The sequence below is a fragment of the Xyrauchen texanus genome, chromosome 2 (genome assembly GCF_025860055.1).
Source record: "Xyrauchen texanus isolate HMW12.3.18 chromosome 2, RBS_HiC_50CHRs, whole genome shotgun sequence".
In the NCBI taxonomy this organism is placed as follows: Eukaryota; Metazoa; Chordata; class Actinopteri; order Cypriniformes; family Catostomidae; genus Xyrauchen; species Xyrauchen texanus.
Genome location: NC_068277.1, coordinates 53,920,665 through 53,937,699, shown reverse-complemented (window position 1 = coordinate 53,937,699; position 17,035 = coordinate 53,920,665). Strand labels below are relative to the sequence as shown.

Genomic DNA, 17,035 nt, shown 5'->3' with positions numbered 1-17,035 from the left:
GCAATGTATATGCATACATACAAACATATACATTTAAATATATATATATATATATATATATATACATATAGTGACATATTATTAAAATAATAATAAAAAATACATTATATCAGATTAAAAAAGAAATACACAATAGCGCAATAATGTTGCTGGAATATTTTATATACAGATATAAAGCTATGTGCAGGTGATGTATTGAAGAAGAGGTAGAGATATGTTAAAGAATATAAATTAAATATGGATACAAGTAGGAATGGATGGATTGAATATTGCACATGGTTGTATTGACCAAAGGAAAGTATTTAAGGGCAGTTTTAACTGTTCATCAGGTGGATGGCCTGAAGGAAAAAAACTGTTCCTGCACCTGGCTGTTCTGATGTTTAGTGGTCTGTAGCACCAGCCAAAGGGCAACAGTTCAAAGAGTAATTATGCTGGGTGATGGGGGTCAAGAGTGATTTTACCAGCCCTTTTCATCACTCTGGATGTGTACAGTTCTAGCAGGGTGAGTAGGGGAGCACCAATAATCCTCTCAGCAGTCCAAATTATCCTTTGAAGTCTTCTGATGTCTGACTTGGTAGCTGAACCAAACCAGAGTGTTATAAAAGTGCAAAGGACAGACTCAATGACTGCTGAGTAGAATTTTAACAGCAGCACCTGTGGCAGGTTTAACTTCCTTAACCCTACTGGGACTTTTTCAAAGTCAATGTGGGTGTCCCACTTCAGGTCCTGTGAGATGGTAGAGCCCAGGAACCTGAAAGACTCCACTGCTTCCACAGTGCTGTTCAGAATGGTGAGTGGGGTTAATTCCTCCTAAAATCCATCATCTCCACTGTTTTAAGCGTGTTCAGCTTCAGTTTGTTTTGACTGCACCACACAGCCAGCTGTTCAACCTCCCTTCTGTATGCAGACTCATCATCATCTTGGATGAGGACGATGACTGTAGTGTCATCTGCGAATTTCAGGAGCTTAACAGAGGCGTCCTTGGCAGTGATTGATGGTCATAGGGGTTTGGCAAGGTATACATATGGGAGGATCTTCACCAGTCAGTAAAAACGCACATCTTGAATGGCCCAGTCAGCATCTGGTAAACACTATTTAGTCATGCCTAGATTGACATTTTTGAGAGTAATTTCATTGGATCATGGGGTTTATTTTGTATAATTTATTGCTTTTACACTCATTCCATTCTGATCCCCACATTTTGGGGATATATATTAATCGCCTGAGGTCAAATGGTGGTATCAGATATTCCAAGATCTTTACGTTTAATGCCTCTTTTGCAGCCATATCTGCTTTTTCATTTCGTGCCAGACCAATATGTCCTGGCACCCAAAAGAGGATAATGTTGAAATCCTTCTTCTGTAATCGATGCATTTTTGTCAAAATATTTATGATTATAGGATGATCGGTCTCCATGGATTCAAGTGCTTGAAGGCAAGACTTTGAGTCTGAAGCAATCAAAAGGTTTTGTCCTCATCCCTGCTCAATGTTTTCCAGTGCCAGTAGCAGCACTCGGGCCTCAGCTGTGAAGATAGAGCTCTGTTCTGGAATAAATATGCCATATTGTTGGTCTCCAATCACTACTGCTGTGGATACACTGTCATCCATTACTATACTGTACTTTAGAGTGGGGAAACTACATTTCGGTTCCAATAATTCCTGTTGATGCACACTGGGAAGTTTTTCTGCCTTTTTTAGTTGTGCCAATGCCATAAAATGTTTTGTTTTTTCAAGATCCAGTGGGGAACAGGCCAAAAATTACACTGTCTTATGTTGTCCAGTTTGATGTTCAAATTATCCAAGTATGGTTTAATCCATATTCCAAAAGGTTTGATCACTTTAGGTATAGCTTCATACAGATAAGATAATTCTGGTTGGAATACTGATGTAAAGGCCAGACTACTTAGATTTTAACTGCATTTTAACTGCATATTGGAAAGCCAGATTCAGATGCCTATTGTGGTGGGAAGGTTCACCGGCTTCTGAATAAAGGCTGTGAATGGGACTTGTTCTGAAGGCTCCAAGAGCTAGACATATTCCCTGATGTGTATTGTGTCAAGTGTTCGAATATATGACTTCCTTGCCTGGCCATAACAATACTCCCATTATCCTGTCGGGATCTAATTAAGAGATCTGTAGAGATGTAAAAGAACGGTAGTGTCCGCACCCCATTATGTATTGGACAGCACTTTTAAAATATTAATTGTTTTTAAAAATAAAATCCTCAACATCCTCATATGTGGGATAAAGGTGAATTTATTATAACAGACAAGGCCTAAGAATTTGAAATCATTCACTATTTTAATGGGTTCTCCCTCCGTACTCAACTCTGGGTCTGGGTGTAAGGATCGGAGAAGGCAAAAATGCATGCATACTGACTTTGTTTTGGGAAATCTGAATCCGTTTTTTATTGTTTATAGTTGTTTGTTTTAGTTATGCATAGTTGTAGCTGTTGTTCAATTATATTCATGTTTATCCATCTATAACATATGCATAGGTCGTCAACAAAGGTCAGTAACTTTGATTATACTATTGATTTTGATGCTAAATAAAGTCACAGAAAGAATGCTCCCTTGTGGAACTTCTAGCTCTTGTACATGTGGGTTTGATAGTGTAGTTCCTACTCGAACACAAAAACGTGCTTGTAAAGAAGTTGTAGATAAAGATGGGTAGGTTGCCTCGGAGCCCAAGTTCATACTGGTCTTTGAGTTCCATATCTCCAGGTGGTATCATAGGCCTTCTCAAGGTCAAAGAAGACAGCTACATGTTCTTTTTTAATTAAGCTGTCCTGGACAAATGAGTCAAGACTGATAGGGTGGTCCAAGGTGCTTTAGCCTCTTCTAAACCCACACTGGTAATCACTAATCTTATGCTACAATTCCAGAATCCATAGCAGATAGTAATTGATCATTCTCTCAATGGTTTTGCAGAGGCAGCTACTCAGAGCTATTGGCCAGTAGTTGTTTATGTCAGAATGATCCTTACCTGCTTTGGGGACGAGAATAATTATTGCTTCTTGCCACAAAGGTGGTATATTCCCTGTTTTCCAAACATTATTAAAAATCTCCAGGAGGAGTAGTAGTGTTGTATGTGGTAAGTGATTCAGAAATTCGTAATGGATTCTGTCTGGTCCAACTGCGGTATTATGGGAAAGTTAGCCCTTGTAAGTTCCACTATAGTGAAGGGTTGATTGTATGGCTCAGTGTTATTGGAGTTTAAATTCAGAAGTTTCAGTTCCTGTTGTATATGTATCTTATTGAATTCTGTTTGTTAGTTGTCTAATGAAGAGTTAAATTTCAAAAGATGTTGCTAGTATATTGGTTATTTCTTGAAACGTAGTTACGAAAGTGCCTTGATGCTTGATGTGTCTTCATTTTTGTTTTTCATTTTTCTAATCAGGTTCCAGATTTTTGGTTATGATGTATTTGCTGTTAGATTTGATACATATTTTCTCCAACTCAGCATCATTAATAATCATTCAGTGCTTGTGCTCAGCATATCTTAAATCTTACTTGATTTTCTTCTGTTGGGTGTCTGTTGAAGATTCTCTCTTTTATTCCGAGTTTTTTGCTGTTGTCATCGAACCATGGGTTATGCATGCAACTTGGTTTTGGTGATGTTTTAGGATAGTATAATTTGCTATTTTGTAATGGACTCGAATCTGCATGCTCTGGTCAAGTTATAATTAACAGTAATATGTTAACATTATATTAAACAATGCAAAAATTCATACTAAACGTAGCCTACATGTATTAAAATACAATGACCTGAAAATATAGAACAATGGGATCAAAATCCCATCAAAAGTATTGCAGTCATGGATCCAAAAATAATAAGCGTGAATCAAAATAATAAGCGTGAATCAAAAATAATAAGTGCAGATAAAAAATAAGCGCAAAACTAAATAAAAAGGGAACATCAAAATTATAAGCGCAGATCAAAAAATAACAAGTATGAATCAACAATTGGAGAAAAAAAAAAAATGCAACCAAAGTCATCAGAATTGCAAACAAAATCATGTTTTATTTAAGACTTCCTTATTTGTAGGATATTGGCTGTATATCTAAATAAAAAAACAAGGCTGGGTTGGTGTGGATGTTTGATGCATGTTTTTACTAGCTGTAGTAGCAAGTTCAGAACCAAAACGTATTTATTTAAATTAGGGCTGTCAATCGATAACATTTTTTTTATTGAATTACAAGGTTCCCGATTAATCGCATTTAATCGAATACACAAATATACGCTGAGAAAGCCCCTCATATAACAATAATTCAATATATAATAATGAAATAATTATACATAGTTATCTTTAAATAATTAAAATTATATCTATATCTATATCTATATCTATCTATATATATATATATATATATATATATATATATATATATATATATATATATATATATATATATATATATATATAAAATAAATCAGATAATTAAAATGCATTACATTCTTGTGGCAGAAGAGTTCATCATAAGACAATACAAAAAGCGGTTTTAGAATACAATGTATTGTTTACTACCATATTATTGAACATAAGCCAATCATTGGCATACAGTTCACAGCAATCCATTTTACACGTGAATTTGTCAATCAGTTGGAGATTTATTATGAGGGCTTGTTTAAGGCCACGTCAATGTATACTTGCGTCACACTTGCTTGTGTAGCGCCTCGGGTGCATTGCGTCATATACATAAATGTTTTAGGTCACTGTGTCAAGTTAAATATAGTTTAATACTTAGTTTAATCTCATGCTGTAATACTTACAGCATGAGATCTCTTTTTTTGCACTCCAAGTGTTTGGAACGCTAGAACGTAACGCATGTTTGTGTTGTGCTGCTGCTGGATGGTTGTTTTCTTCACTGTATAAACTGCGCGTTACCACACTGCTGAAGTTTCACTTACTACAAGCTTGCATTTCTCAGGAATCTTCCTTATTACGGTCCGGGGGCAGTGCGATTAATTGCGTAAATTATTTTTATAAAATTAAATCGCACTGAATCAACTTATTAAAAAAGCCCTAATTTAAATTATTATTTAAACATTAGGCTACATGCACATATTTTTTGGAGTCCTCATGAGTTTTGCAGTACTACCATTAACAATTAATTGATGATTAATTTCCATGACAATTTATTATAAAATATTTCTAAAAATGAATTTTTCAATTAGAAAAAATAATTTTTAGAAGAATTTTTTTGGAAAATTACTTTACATTTGTGAAGGGAACATTGAATGTTTATGGCCTACTGGATAAGAAGAGTATCATGCTTATGTCGTTATCTTTATTTAGCATGTGAGGTAATAATGTGGAGGTCGACAAGACAAACTTGACAATGGCAATGACTCAAGTCCCTACCTCCAAATGGACAACAATCTGCAAATTCTAAAGCAAACAAAAGTCATCTACAGTATGCTTGTATGGGTGTGTGTTTGAGAATGAGTGTGGCACAGTTCCTGACAAAGTTTAACATAACAAGAAAGGATGAACTTCAGAAAAGGCACAAGTGGAATTCGTGTGTGTGTGTGTGTGTGTGTTTGAAATGCTCTTTATTTATCCAAGCTTATTCACTTTTGAGATGCAGATGCGTTGTGGCTTGTATTCATCACTGTAGCACACTGCCATGGCCAGTCTAATACATGAAAAGAAAAATGCAATTCATTACTTTTTTTTAATATTACAGTTAATCTGTGGCATTAGCATTATCTGCACAAACTTGAGTTTACAGTAAGTCATTTACAATGAAACGTGAAACGTTACGCATTCACTTCCCTCACAACAAATTCTATTCACAAGTCCACTACATTCCTCAATAGTGATTCTCAGCATACTGAAAGGGAGTTTGTTAGGTCATTTAAGGGTCCTAATAAACCCCTCGTATGCTACAAAACTTTCCTGTCAGTTTACAGTCAATTGAAGGGTCAATGCTCTGAAATTCCAACGATGACCACAAAGCCATAAATCTAAAGATACACCTGAGCACATCATGAAATAACAACTGTAACTCATGTTGCTGTAATGCAAATAGTCATGCAAAAATCAGAGATAAGCAGAAACTGAAACATAAAACAATAAAATAGCAAAAATACCTTTTCTACCTTATATACACAGAACACTCCAGAGTCACAGCAACTGGTCATGGCTCAATGTTAAAAGCTGGCCTTTGTACAGACAGCTGATTTAAACACTGCCCTCTTCTTTTTACTATAACTGCGCCACTCCTGTTTAACCTGTGCTCCCAATGAGCCAAATAATGAGAAAGAACCAAATTGCTTACCACAGCTATGCAGACGACGCACAGATCTACGTAGCCCTATCACCTAACGATTACAGCCCCATTGACTCCCTGTGCCAATGCATTGATGAAGTTAACAGTTGGATGTGCCAAAACTTTCTTCAGTTAAACAAAGACAAAACTGAAGTCATTGTGTTTGGAAAAAAAGATGAAGTTCTCAAGGTGAATGCATACCTTGACGCTAGGGGTCAAACAACTAAAAATCAAGTCAGGAATCTTGGTGTGTCTCTAGAGTCAGACCTTAGTTTCAGTAGTCATGTCAAAGCAAACTAAATCAGCATACTATCATCTGAAAAATATTGCAAGAATTAGATGCTTTGTTTCCAGTCAAGACCTAGAGAAACTTGTGCATGCTTTCATCACCAGCAGGGTGGATTATTGTAATGGACTCCTCACTGGCCTTCCCAAAAAGACCATAAGACAGTTGCAGCTCATACAGAACGCTGCTGCCAGGATTCTGAGCAGAACCAGAAAACATGAACATATCACACCAGTCCTCAGGTCTTTACACTGGCTCCCAGTTACATTTAGGATTGATTTTAAAGTATTATTACTGGTATATAAATCACTCAATGGGCTAGGACCTCAATATATTGCAGATATGCTCACTGAATATAAACCCAACAAATCACTCAGATCATTAGGATCACATCAGCTAGAATTACCAAGGGTTCACTCTAAGCAAGGAGAATCTGCTTTTAGCTATTATGCCAGCCGCAGCTGGAACCAGCTTCCAGAAGAGATCAGATGTGCTCCTACAGTAGTCACATTCAAATCCAGACTCAAAACACATCTGCTTAGCTGTGCATTAACTGAATGAGCACTGTGCCACTGTGTGTCCGACTGTTTGTACTGTATTTTATTTTATTTTATATTCTAAACTGTTTCAATTATTCTTATTGTTTTTTTATTCTTATTTTAATCTCTTCTATGTAAAGCACTTTGAATTACCATTGCGTATGAAATGTGCTATATAAATAAACTTGCCTTGCCTCATATTTACAGAGGAGGACATTCTTTAAAAACATACATTAACACTGGCGAATACAGACTATAAAATCAAATTAGTTGACCTAACTTAGATTTCTTAAAGGGTAACTAAACCCCTGCTCAGAGTCTGACTCCACCCACTAGCAATATTCACATTCACCTTCACTCGCGTGCAGGAAAAACAAACGAAACGCTGTTCAGTGATGTTTATCCTTTTAGCAGGATTTTTATTTAGCAAGCTTCACTTGAACTTAGCTGTTCTCTCAACTTAGAAGAATGTGACGTAAAGCGTAACGTCATCATGTACAAAACCATATACCTCCAAATAAAACTATACAGGTAGTCAATACCGTAATACAATGTATAAGGGTGCAATACGTTTAACACTCCCGCATAGCCAACGCGCGTTTTTCGACCCCAGAGGATTAACTTTAGCCTAACCATAAATTGTGATTCAAATATATATGATCACTCACCTCAAGACGCCGCTGCGGTGGTGGAGTCCATGCAGGAGGAGCAGCATTTGGCACTGAATCAATGACCAGTACTAATAAAGCCCCATTCTTACAGATCATTAACTAAAAAAAGTTGGTTTAGGGTTTAGTTACCCTTTAAGGAAATCGGTTTGCATACTTTTTCTAAGCGTACATATTAGGCTCAATAAACGAAACTTGATTTTTTTTAAATTAACGTTAACTAGTTACATGTAAACTTAACTCATCTGTGATTAAAGTATCATTGCTATTATTTATATTGTGTTATAGTACATCTTATACTGTATAATGGAAATTATGACTGGAATCTCGGTTAGCCATATGGCACATTGGATTCTCCTCAGTAATTCTTAGTGCACATAAATCTGCACTTTTGTAAACTTCAATTGAGCAAAGAATTACTTCAATTTACAGGCTCCAAGTTCACAAGAGGTAACACTTAACACCCTCATGGTTACTTCACACATATCATAACAAAACCACAACATGTCATAATCATATGTAATGGTCATAAGAAATAAAACTATATACATTTCTAAATAACAATTATTATTTTTCTATTAAAGTTCCCTTTTTTTTTTTTAACCAAACATACAACATTTTTCAAGCACAAGGGCTTATGGGATTCCACACAGTTAGTAGCACTTAAAGCCAAAGTTTAAAGAATGTATATATTTGAATGTATACAAAATGTGGCATTTCAAGAACTGTTTAATTATGGCCACTTAAATGTTTTTATTAATGACAATTTTAGAGTTTAGATAGTAATGGTAACTTAAGTAAAACTACTAAGTATAGTAAAAATGTAAGTTTAACTTAAGTTGAGTAAACTATTCTTTCACATTTTGAGAACCACTATGCTTTAACTTTACACTACGAACTAAATAATGCCAATACTGCATAATATTAAATCAACTGATGTCAAAATCATCTTAATAAATAAAAATGCAATTGGACTGTATGGAGTTATTTTAGAACAATTTAAATATACATACAAGGCAACATTTATAATATGGAGGATGGAAATTATGCAAATTATTTAAAAAAATGACAGTGACTGATGACTACCTCAAATCTCTATCCAAAAATGTATTTATTCCAGATATTAATATAATATCCAAAAAGACGAAATGTGTATGTCTTCTTGTGTGCATATATATGTGCTGAAATTCATTATAGGTATGGGTATGTTTAACAAATGTATTTCTGCCTATATGGAAAGCAACAAGTAAAACAGAGTAAATAAATATGCTGATATAGATGTAAATACATCCACACTGCACACACTTCAGTGATTCGATCTTGTTGATATGAAGCCACAGGCCAGTAAGATGTGGATGATTAGGTAACTTCAATCAGTTCAATCTTTAATCCATTTTCATAAATAAAACATCAATATGACACTGTCACCAAAATATCAATGAACCCCTCAGCAAATGTTGCTCTATTAACAAAAAATTGTATATGCATTTTGACTCTGAAGTTGGCCAATGTAAATGATGCAAACATTTGATTTTAATTGAACTTTTGCATTTTCACCTCCCATTTTATTTCAAGTGCTGCAATGTAAGGGTATCAATTTACAACTTGACACGTCCAATAATAAAAAGAAATCTCTAAAGTATTTATCAAATTACTGATGTGACAAGCTGCAGAGATAACGCAAGAAAAAATATAGCACGTTTACTTACACAAAATTAGCTTTTGCCTTAACAAGTACTCTCACAGACCACAGTTAAAAAGAGAAAGTTAGCTGTCAACCTACCAATCACACTAAACCTATACAGTGCATGGGGGAAAAACTTTCCACTTTGAATGTCTCTGCAATAAGACATCCAGAGGATTGACTCCACCCATGCACTTGTTAGTGTAATTAATTAGGCTATATGTTTCCTTAAGTAGTCTGCCATTTAGAAGAGACAACAGAACATACTGCAGTATGATCAGTAATTTATAAACAAGTTCCATTAGTGTCATAATACATTTTATTTTAAATATTTACTTTTTACGAGTTGCAATTTCAAAAGTGGGTTTTGGTTATTTATTGAATGAGTATACTGATCAGTCACTATAAAGTTTCAACTGCTGTAGAAAATATAGGAGCAAATGCCAATGTGGGCCAGGCCAAAGCAGGATCACTTCACTCCTCTGCACACAAACAAGTCTGTGAACTGTTTGGCATTGACAGAGATTGTCACAATATATATCACAAGTTTCACAAAAAACGTGCATATTCAGCAGCAGCCATGCTTTAAACAATGGAGAGCTTCCGTTTGAAAATGTGCATTGGTAGAGATGTGCTTAGTATGAAATTGCAACATGTCAGAAATTCCACTAATGAACAACCTCAGTTAACACTACTGTAGGCTTCCAAAGAAAGCTTCTGAATAAAGTTCTAGAATAACAAGCTTATGCAAAGTAACTCAATATTTACAATATGTACAGTTACAAATGAGTGTTTGGTTAACTCTGGTGAACTTTTTACACAGTTATCTACAGGGATGGGCGATATGACGATATTCAGGGTTCCCACTCTTTTCGACCAGTATATTTCCATGAATTTTCCATGATTTGAAAGATAATTTCCATGCCCAAACATTTAGCTTTCCATTCTGAAAATGGCACTGAAATCGCATAAACCCAAATTTGTAAAAAAAAAAAAAAAACTATTTGAAAACATTTAATTTTAAATTCAATACATAGAAACACATTGCGTGAATCCTAAAATGGGCTGGTGTTTCAACGGCACATCGTTGTCTCTATGGATGCTTTCACACTTGGTTCTATTGCTTGGATCGTACACGGGTTCAATTCCTCACCCCTCCCCTTGTCCCCGCTGTTTTCTATCGATATTATTTCGGTCCGAACCGCGTTCCGATTGAGTAATCAACGTGACTCAAGATGACATCAGCTTCACTGTGTTAAGAATTAATCTCTATGGATTTACCGCTAAAAACTTTACATGCACAAAACAACACTTGTTTTTGTCTATCGCGGATGTATTGAATTTTACAATTGAGCCTGACGATGTGTTGCAAGAGATATGAAGAAGTATGTGAGCTGCTCTCTGAAGGGGATTTATTTAAACAAACAGGTGTGAGAATTGCATTATACCATGATAATTGCAATCAGGAGCCTGCCAAGATGCAAATTATATGTTATCACAAGCGGTTCACTTTAGGGCTGGGTGATAGGACGATGTAATCGTACATCGACGATATCTTACAAAGAACCCGACACTCAATAGACCAAAGATGATCAATAAAATATCGGGAAGTAGAAAAACTAAGGATCAGCAAATACATTAAACAGTAGCCCAGGGTGTGAAACTAGCACCCTCCAAATGCGACGAGGCTGAATTCAGTTCTCAAGCTCCTCATCCAAATGTATTTCATGCAAAGTAATTTTGCTCATCTTCCCTCAACAGGCGGGCAACCTGATAGACGTCTCGGAGTGACAAGAAATGCTGTTAGACACAAAGACACGCGCTTGAAGAAACACACTTATGTTTTTAAGAAAATTCTAAGAAAAGCTATCAGTGCTTGTGTACGATTCACTGTTTGTTCAGAGGTGTGCAGTATGAGCCTGTCTCGTGAAACAAGCGCATATAAATAGTTATCAATTTTTTTTCACTCATCTGAAAACTGTTTGCAAGAATAATGTTGTTTATAAGAATGTTGCAAATGATCTCCACACATCTCTAGATGTGCTTTATTTCCACAGACCAGACTGTGTTTAACATGCATTGTGAACGCAACTCTGCAGGTTAAGTAATATATTTCTTTATATTAAAGAAACGTGACAAAAGTGATTAAATCATAAAATAAATTCACCTTGAACCTAAAATTGAGTTTTATTTTCTTTTCTTTAGGCAGCATTAACTGTATTACCAAAATGCAATACAAACACAAATTCGATAAGAACACACATTTAGCAGCATTACATTGGGAACACAAGGGAATTTATTAGGCTTTATTATTATATTATACTATTATTATTATTTATAATTGTCTTAAGTTCTAAATATTTAGGCTATTAGTAATGTTCCACCTGTTGTCATTGACGTATACTGAACTTGCATGATGGCAAATGTGGTTGTTGGAGATGGTGAATGTTTGAATTTGGGGAGGAGGTTATATATAAGATTTTTAGAGTTATTTTATATTATTATTTTAATAGCTTCTTTCGTTTAGTTTAAAGTGCAATTAAAAATACCATTCGAATTTCGCAAAGTTTTGCTTTGCTGGTGATATATACAGTGAGATGCATATACAATTCTGAACACACAAACTAAACCTTCCAGTTATAACAGAATGCACTGGGTGGCACTAGACACAAGTTGAGCACATTTGATGAGCAAACGGGTCTGTCAGTAGGTTTAGATGTATACCAGAAAGCAGGTTATTTTTAGAATGTGTCTTACTGCGAGAAAGCTGGGTTCATGTTTAATTGTACTGTATAAGCACTGTACTCTTTACTCCCGTATATGTGCAGCTTGTCAGAAAGCAGCGTCCCTGTTGCAACGTAATCCCCACGGCGCTTCTGTAAACAACAAAAATGGCATCCGAGAAAGACTTTGCTATTTAACTTTCTGTTGTTTAGCTTTATTTATAAATATTACATAGTTGTTGCTGTTTTTATTTTCTTAACTTTCTATTGCAACCTGCAGTGGAATTGTGCTGCAATAGTGGGGTTTCCCCACACGTAAATCTCAAATATTCCCCCCAGTAAGGGACATCCCATCGTTTATACTGGTGTGTATAAATGAGTTTAGCGCTCTGAAATGAATTAAAAGAATAGTTCACGAAAAAAAAAAATGTACTCACCCTCATGCCATCCAAGATGTGCATGGTATTCTTTCTTCTGCAGAACACAAATGAAGATTTATAGAACAATATTTCAGCTCTGTATTTTTGCTAGAAATTCTTCTCACTGCCCAGTAGGTGAAGAATGCATGAAGAATGTAAAAAAGAAAGTTAAAGTGGAGATTGACTGAGCATGGAGAATTTATATTAAAAATTGACTAAAATATTGATCTTTTTCTCACCCTCACCTATCAAATCGCTTCTGAAGATATTGATTTAACCATTGGAGTCTTATGGATTACTTTGTGCTGCCTTTATGTGATTTTTGGAGCTTCAAGCACACATTCACCTGCATTGAATGGACCAACAAAGCTGAAATATTCTTCTAAAAATCTTCATTTGTGTTCTGCTGAAGAAAGAAATGCATACGCATCTGGGATGGCATGAGGGTGAGTAAATTATGAGAGAATTATCATTTTTGGAGAACTATCCCTTTAAGTCTTTTTTCATTTTCTTGTTGCAAGAAGTGTTAGCATAATTTTTGATATTTTCTACAAGAAGTGTTATTTTTGTTGTTATTTTTTTTTACTTTTTCTTTGATGCAATGCTTTTGAGAAGATCTTGAGTTTCTTGTGTAATGTTTATAATAATAGTACTGGTCAACAACTTAATACTGAAATGTGACATAATGAGAAATTGAGCATTATGGTAAATGTGTTTGTGTTTTTTCTTTGACTGTTTGTAAAGTTTCAAATAAAGAGAAAATTATATAAGAGAAAGTAGTTATCATTTATAAAGTATTAAATTCACTGACTGGATTTTCCAAAAACAGGCATTACAATGTGGTTATCTTATATGTAAACCAAATTTTATTGATTTACTATATTGTGATATAAGATTTTGGTCATATCGCCCACCCCTAGTTTTCTAAAAGGACAAGCTGGAAAGTATGAGTTGCAAGCCTAGCTGTATAAATGACATGCTGCACTGGTTTTCCCTCCAAAAGTATTGCACAAACTCATTTGACTTCTATTACCACACCAAAAACCCACATCCATGAAGGACTTCAAAGTTTCAGGTCTCCCAAAGGCCGCATTGTAGAAGTTTATGATGCCATAACCTCTCACTTCATGACACTTCAAGGGATAGTTCACCAGAAATTTAAATTCTGTCATCATTTATTCAACCCTCATGTTCAATACATAAGACTTCGTACTATAGGCATTAGTGGTGGGGGAAAATTTGGATTATATTACAAATAGTGATTCATGTTTTGCTTAATATGCAAATACTAATAGATAGATATAGGAAACTTTTGTGCAGAGTACCACACCATCAGGTTATCTCTTTGAGAAGTCTCTTGAATTCTTGTTTAGCCCTTCATTGCTGCGCTGCTACAGCCATCAAAGTGCTTCTTGTTCACTGTCAGACTTTTAAACCTCTGCTTTGGGTAATGTTCTTGTTATTAAGCATAATCAACAGGTTTACTTGTTAGGTGTTGTGGAGATATTTTTCAAGAGTCATTCTGCAGATTCTGACACTTATTTAATAGTTGCAGTAAAAAAGGCTCATTAAACTGTTGGATGCGGTGAACTACATGTCTGTTGGCACTATTAATCTGTTAGTACACCATCTCTCATGTAAGCAATATGATTCATCCATCACACCATCAACAATGAGTCTATCAACACCCTTTCAGCCTCTAAAAGAAGAAGCTTTATCATGCAGACAAGACTAGTCATATACGTCTAGGTTTCTAGTTTAAAAAGGTGCATGGCACTGTGTTTTTACTATAACTTCAAAACATAGTTATTTTTAAACCTGATTAACAATCGTATTTTATCTAATTACACAATTATGATTCATTGACATTATAGACATTACAGTTTTATCATCTGTTAATGATAACCTGACCTTCTGTAAATCTGCTTTGAAACGATGCGTGTTGTGAAAGGCGCTATACAAATAAAATGTATTTGACTTGACTCTTTACTCAACTGAAGTATTACAGTATTACCATTGCATTTCTGCAAGTGGATCAGAGAAAATCTTCCATGGCTAAATGCCAGCACTGAACTCCATCCTCCCAAATTTGAATCTCTGCCGTTAATCTCTGGAGCTAAAGTCTTGTATGCACCCATAATTTGCTTACTTTCATTTCACAAAGAAGTTTCACAGAGACAGGCTGAGGAAGTGAATAATGAAGTAGTGACAAGCCCTGGTCCCACGGTTAAAAAGAAACAAGATTTTTGATCCAGCACAGGTGTAACTGAAGACATATGACAAATAATAAAGGCAAAAGAATGATGGGAGAAAAAATAAATACCTAACATATTAAATCATAGTGAAAATAAACACGACCTGTTTGTGGCCAGGCATCTATGATGCTGCATTTTCCACTGCACGTGTACAGTTAGGACAGTGGAAAATAATTTGCAGAGAAACAGCTGACTGTGGTTTGATTTCTCTCATTAAATTAAAGAAAAACGGGTTGATTTCAATCCATTAAAACAGTTGAAGTGCTTGAAGACACTGCATCCTCCTGATTGAAGTTCAAATAAAAAGATGTGCGCTGTGGAGAGCAGGATCTAACTGATCTACTCCTTCATGTGACCATCTCACGTCTCAGGAGAGCAATAAAGATTAGAGTCGCTCCTTCCAACGCGGAGTAGACACGTTTAAACGGCGATTGATTATGAAGAAAACTGAATCAGTAAAATTATTCAAAATAAAGTGTAAATAATAATAATAGCACAGCAGACTTATTTGAGCGTTAATCGCGCTTTTTGGTGGATGTTTTAGGTCATTTTCTACTATATTTAGTAACTTCTCGTGCGCTGGTTTGAATAACTGACATAATTTTAATCAAAAACAAGCCACAAGAGATAACCTAAGTGTGTCTTACCTTCCCAAACTTCAGATGTTGTACATAAAGTTGTCCCTCCTTAACGTGAGTGTCCATTTTCCAAAATACTATTCTGCTCCGAAGCACTTTAAACAATAAATAGGTAATGTTCAGCCTTGTCGACTCTTTTTCAGATTTCCAACCGCGCGAACTTCCGCTTGGCAAACGTTTGCTTCACGAGCGCCTCGACGAGAATGAATTAATATCAGTATATAAGTTAAATGAAAGTTGGTGAGAAATAAAAGGCACAAAGTGAAACATCATGGGCTGTTTTCATATTGATGATCCTGAGCTTAGACATGTAGCGCTTGTTCTGATATATCTCTCTCGCGCACGGGCGCGCGCGCATTAGAGGAAACGCACCCGCGACCCCGATGTCTGTTTCGCTTTCCTCCCACCTACTCACTCAACCCTAACCATAGGCAAAGCATTACGTTTGAAAACTGCACTTTTTTCTTGCAATTATGGCCATTTTGCATATGTACATAGTGCATATTTTTTATGTCTGTGGAAAATCCTAACACAGGTGCAGAAAGCACCTTTTTTAAGCATAATAATTAATGAGTAATACATGACTGGAATCATTTTAATTTTTTAGAGTGGAATGCTCTGTTTGGACAAAGCACTTAATCCATGTCTTTCACATTTTGTTCACGTTTCTAGCCATATTTGATATCTACTGGCTGAATTTTCTTTCAACCCTTTAATTATTGGCATACTTTATCATCTCAGTGTAGGAATATTGTTACTGTTACTCATTACTGAGTTGTTTTAGAATATTAAAGGGACAGTTCACCCAAAAATTCTCTAATAATTTACTCGCCCTCATGCCATCCGAGAAGTGTATGACTTTCTCGCTTCTGTTGAACACAAATTAAGATTTTTAGAAGAATAATTCAGCTCTGGTTCATACAATGCAAGTGAATGGTGACCAGAACTTTCAAGCCCCAAAAAGCACATAAAGGCAGCATAAAAGTAATCCATATGACTCCAGTGGTTAAATCCATGTCTTCAGAAGCAATATGAATGGTGTGAGTGAGAAACTTATCAATATTTCAATCTTTTTTTTTTCTGTAAATTCTCCTCCCTGACCAGAAGGTGGCGATTTGCACAAATAACATAAATCGCCAAAAAACAACAGAAGAAATTGAAAGTGAAAGTGGAGATTTATAGTAAAAAAGGACTTATATATTGCTATGTTTCTCACCCACACCTATCATGTCGCTTCTGAAGATAAAGATTTAACAACTGGAGTCTTATGGATTACTTTTATGCTGCCTTTATATACTTTTTGGACATTCAAGTTTCTGGCCACCAATCACTTTGCTTTGATCAACAGATCTGACATATTCTTCTAAAAATCTTTATTTGTGTTCGGCAGGAGAAAGAAAGACCTACACTGTCATGAGAGTGAGTAAATTATGAAAGAATATAAATTTTTGGTTGAACTATTCCTTTAAGGTTTCTATGATTTATTTGATTAGGTAAAATAATGTGGAACACTTACATTTCTCCTTTAGTCCACAATCTAAGACCTGA

At 35.4% G+C, this 17,035-nt stretch overlaps 1 protein-coding gene across 1 annotated transcript in view; it reads right to left on the bottom strand.

Annotated features, from left to right (window-relative positions):
- The window catches only part of dok1b (docking protein 1b), a 32,350-nt gene extending 16,542 nt beyond the window's left edge, over positions 1-15,808 (bottom strand). The window contains exon 1 of the mRNA XM_052154680.1: positions 15,497-15,808. Coding sequence (XP_052010640.1) covers positions 15,497-15,553 — 57 coding nt within the window. The 5' untranslated portion in view covers positions 15,554-15,808. The remainder of the gene's footprint in view (positions 1-15,496) is intronic.
- Positions 15,809-17,035: the final 1,227 nt, after the last annotated feature.